At 34.4% G+C, this 3,497-nt stretch overlaps 1 protein-coding gene across 1 annotated transcript; it reads left to right on the forward strand.

Moving 5' to 3' along the window:
- The first annotated feature begins 300 nt into the window (after positions 1–300).
- On the forward strand, positions 301–3,258 carry LOC137827779 (vicilin-like seed storage protein At2g28490). The gene is made up of 5 exons (XM_068634100.1): positions 301–753; positions 1,194–1,375; positions 1,483–1,563; positions 1,957–2,358; positions 2,723–3,258. The coding sequence occupies exons 1-5, from the start codon at positions 309–311 to the stop codon at positions 3,092–3,094; spliced, it is 1,482 nt and encodes a 493-aa protein (XP_068490201.1). The 5' UTR covers positions 301–308; the 3' UTR covers positions 3,095–3,258.
- Positions 3,259–3,497: the final 239 nt, after the last annotated feature.

Consider the following 3,497-nt stretch of genomic DNA (forward strand, 5'->3'; position numbering starts at 1 on the left):
TTAAGTTATATAATTTAATTATATACCAATATTCTGGTCTTAAAATATCTATATATTATGATTGAAATCACACTTTTTTAAACTAATATAACTGTCGAATTTTACATTCAGACACTTATTTAAAAAAAATGAATTTAAGAAAAAAGGACAACACAACATTAAAGTACTAACTGGTATATTGGAAAAAAAAATGTACGTGATTAATATGCATTATGCAAAATCTATCCCAAAAAGGAAATCAGAATTCTACAAGTTGGAGGGAATAATAAGACATTGATGTCAGAAAATTTGGAGCAGACATTGTGTGTATGTCTTTGATCCTATGTTTCTCACTGAACGTCAAGTTGTCTACACATCACATCTCCAGCAAAACCTCCAAGCTCCACCTGGATGACACGTGTGTCTCTATATTTTCTTCTCACTCCCTTCATAAAGCCACCTCTTTCTTTCATCTTCTACCTCAAATTGCATGTGCCATGGGAAACACGATTACCCTTTTGCTCTTACTCTTAGTTCTTCTCTACCATGGAGCAATGGCCATCCCTGAAGGTAAAGAAGACAGCTTGTTCCTGATGCACAGCCCCAAGAGAGTGGTGAAGACTGATGCAGGGGAAATGCATGTGCTGAAAACCCAAAGTGGTTGTATGAGGTTTTTGGATAGGCACATGCACATTGGCTTCATCACTATGGAACCAAAGTCTTTGTTCGTCCCTCACTACCTTGACACCAATCTCATCATATTCATCCATAAAGGTATTACTATCTCTCAAATCCCACATTTTTTCATCCTAAATCATATAAAGGAACTACAAATAACAGGAAGACCCTATAAATGTCATAAGCCCTTTTAAGTAATCCATTTATAAGTTTGTGAAAGATTTAATTGTGGAGATGAATAATATGTGCGGAAACTTTGTTTGATTCTCAGAAGTTATACTAATCATGCAGATGAATAATATGCATAGTAGAAGTAAAAGTTTTTATGCTGATAAAGTGTCACAATTAGACACTTAATTTTGATGCAAGATTAGTGTGATGATCTGAAAAGTTCATACTACTAGGATGCTTTGAGGGTGTGAAACTATCATATTATTTAGTTAGACTATTTTGATTAAGCAAGATTAGTTTGAAAAAAATGCATCAAATATTATCTCCTTGGAGAAACTGCTAGTTAAGTTTGAAATTTTTTGCAGGGGAAGCAAATTTGGGATTCATGTATGATGATGAACTAGTGGAAAAGAGATTGAAGACAGGAGACTTGTATGTGATTCCATCAGGTTCAGCATTTTATTTTGTGAACATAGAGGAAGGTCAGAGACTTCACATCATATGCAGCATTGACCCCTCTACAAGCTTGGGATTAGATACCTTCCATGTACATGCATCCATCATAATTTCACATCTTTCACTCTATTATCATTTTGGATTTGTGCCATCTTGTGACTAAGCTTTTACATTCTTCAATTTTCCTTGGCCATGCAGTCCTTCTATATTGGGGGAGGAGCCAATTCACACTCACTGCTTTCTGGATTCGGACCTGCTATTCTTGAAGCTGCATTTAATGTAAGCTAATACAGTCATGAGTTTAACTGTCATGCAGGACCTTGTATATGTTTTTACACTCTGGTTCAATCAGAAATCATTCTTTATAAAATTTATCATTTATTATACATGATTGAATATGGTATAAACAATATTTCTTCACACTGTAAATGCATGACAGTAACAACAAATTTATATGATTATCTGATCATAAATTGACATGTTTTAGTATGTTAAGTGTATTGATTTTTGCATCAGATAGTTTAAAAGTCATGTCAACCATGATTTTTTATTGACTGATAATCAAACTCTATTGTATTCAATAGTGATATATATCATAGCATTTTGCATTATATAAAATTAGCATAATACACAGAAATACTAATAAATTTCTTTCATTAACTATCATTATAGGAAACAAGAATGGAGGTAGAGAGTATCTTTTATAAGGAACTAGATGGGCCAATTATGTACATGGATGATTCTCATGTACCAAGCCTAGGGATTAAATTCCTTCAACTGGAGAAAGAAGAAAAAGAGCAACACCTGAAGAAAATGCTGCTAGACCAAGAAGAAGAAAAAGAAGAGGAGCATCAAACAAGTAGATCATGGAGAAAACCCTTGGAAACTATATTTGGCAAGGTGAATGAGAAGACAGAGAGCAAAAACAGTATTGATTGGAGCGTGGCAAAAAACCTCTATGACAGAAAACCTGATTTCAGAAACGATTATGGTTGGAGCAAGGCACTGGATGGAGGAGAGTATCCTCCACTCACCAAACCTGACATTGGTGTCTTCCATGTCTATCTCACAGCGGTATGCAAACGAGTCCTTTAATATTTAGGTGTAAAAGTTTGGATAAGTGCTTTTATTATTCAATCAAAATTGACATTCTCACTAACAAATTTCAAATTTTGGTTTAGTTTAGCATTTGAATATCTATAAAACTTAACACAATTCATTTGGGTACTTCGATTGTTCTCCAATCAGAATTGATAATCAGCCTAATAAAAGGCTTACATTACATATGGTTTATACTAAGTTTTGTACTATTGGAGAATAACACAAAAGATCTTCTACAGAACCAAAGTATATACTTATATAGTACTATGATATGTTTTTGTCCAAACAATTGATGGAAATTTATTGAGATATTGTCTCATCCACTTTTCATGAACAGGGATCCATGTTGGCACCTCATGTGAATCCAAGAGCTTCTGAGTATGCCATAGTGTTGAAGGGCAGTGGTGAGCTTGCTATAGTGTATCCAAATGGAAGCAAAGCAATTAGCACTGAAATCAAAGAAGGGGATGTGTTTGTTGTTCCTAGATACTTCCCCTTCTGTCAAATAGCATCAAAGGATGGACCCTTGGAGTTCTTTGGCTTCTCCACCTCTGCCAGGGAGAACAAGCCACAGTTTCTGGCTGGTTCTGTGTCCCTTCTTAGGACCTTTCAGGGGCCTCAGCTTGCGGCGGCGCTTGGGGTGAGTGAGGACACTTTGCGGCGTGCCCTTGATCCTCGGGATGAGGCTGTGATCCTACCACCACCATAAGATCCATGGTAGAAGAAGAAGAAGAAGGGAAGGTACACATGCTGTTAAAGGCTATACTAGAAGCTTTGCTAATGATATGGTTTTGAATGTTTTTTAATACATAATTTTGCTTTTCTGTTGAGTTTTGTGTTGTGTTTATTTGATGATGTGTTAGTGTTCTCAAATTCTTCTCTGCATTCATTTCATTCATCTCTACTTTTTGAAAGTGCTACTTTTGCTTTTCTGTGACCTCAGCTTTTTTATTTTAAGAAAAAAAAAATATTACTTGACAACTTAAAAAGATTTCAATTTGCATCAATTTATAATTTTGATTTTGATTTAATCAATAAATTTTTTAAATAGATCTATTTTCAAAAAAAAAAATCTTAAAATTAATCTATTTTAGTTAAAAGTTACTTTTTTA

The sequence above is a fragment of the Phaseolus vulgaris genome, chromosome 11 (assembly GCF_000499845.2).
Source record: "Phaseolus vulgaris cultivar G19833 chromosome 11, P. vulgaris v2.0, whole genome shotgun sequence".
Taxonomy (NCBI): Eukaryota; Viridiplantae; Streptophyta; class Magnoliopsida; order Fabales; family Fabaceae; genus Phaseolus; species Phaseolus vulgaris.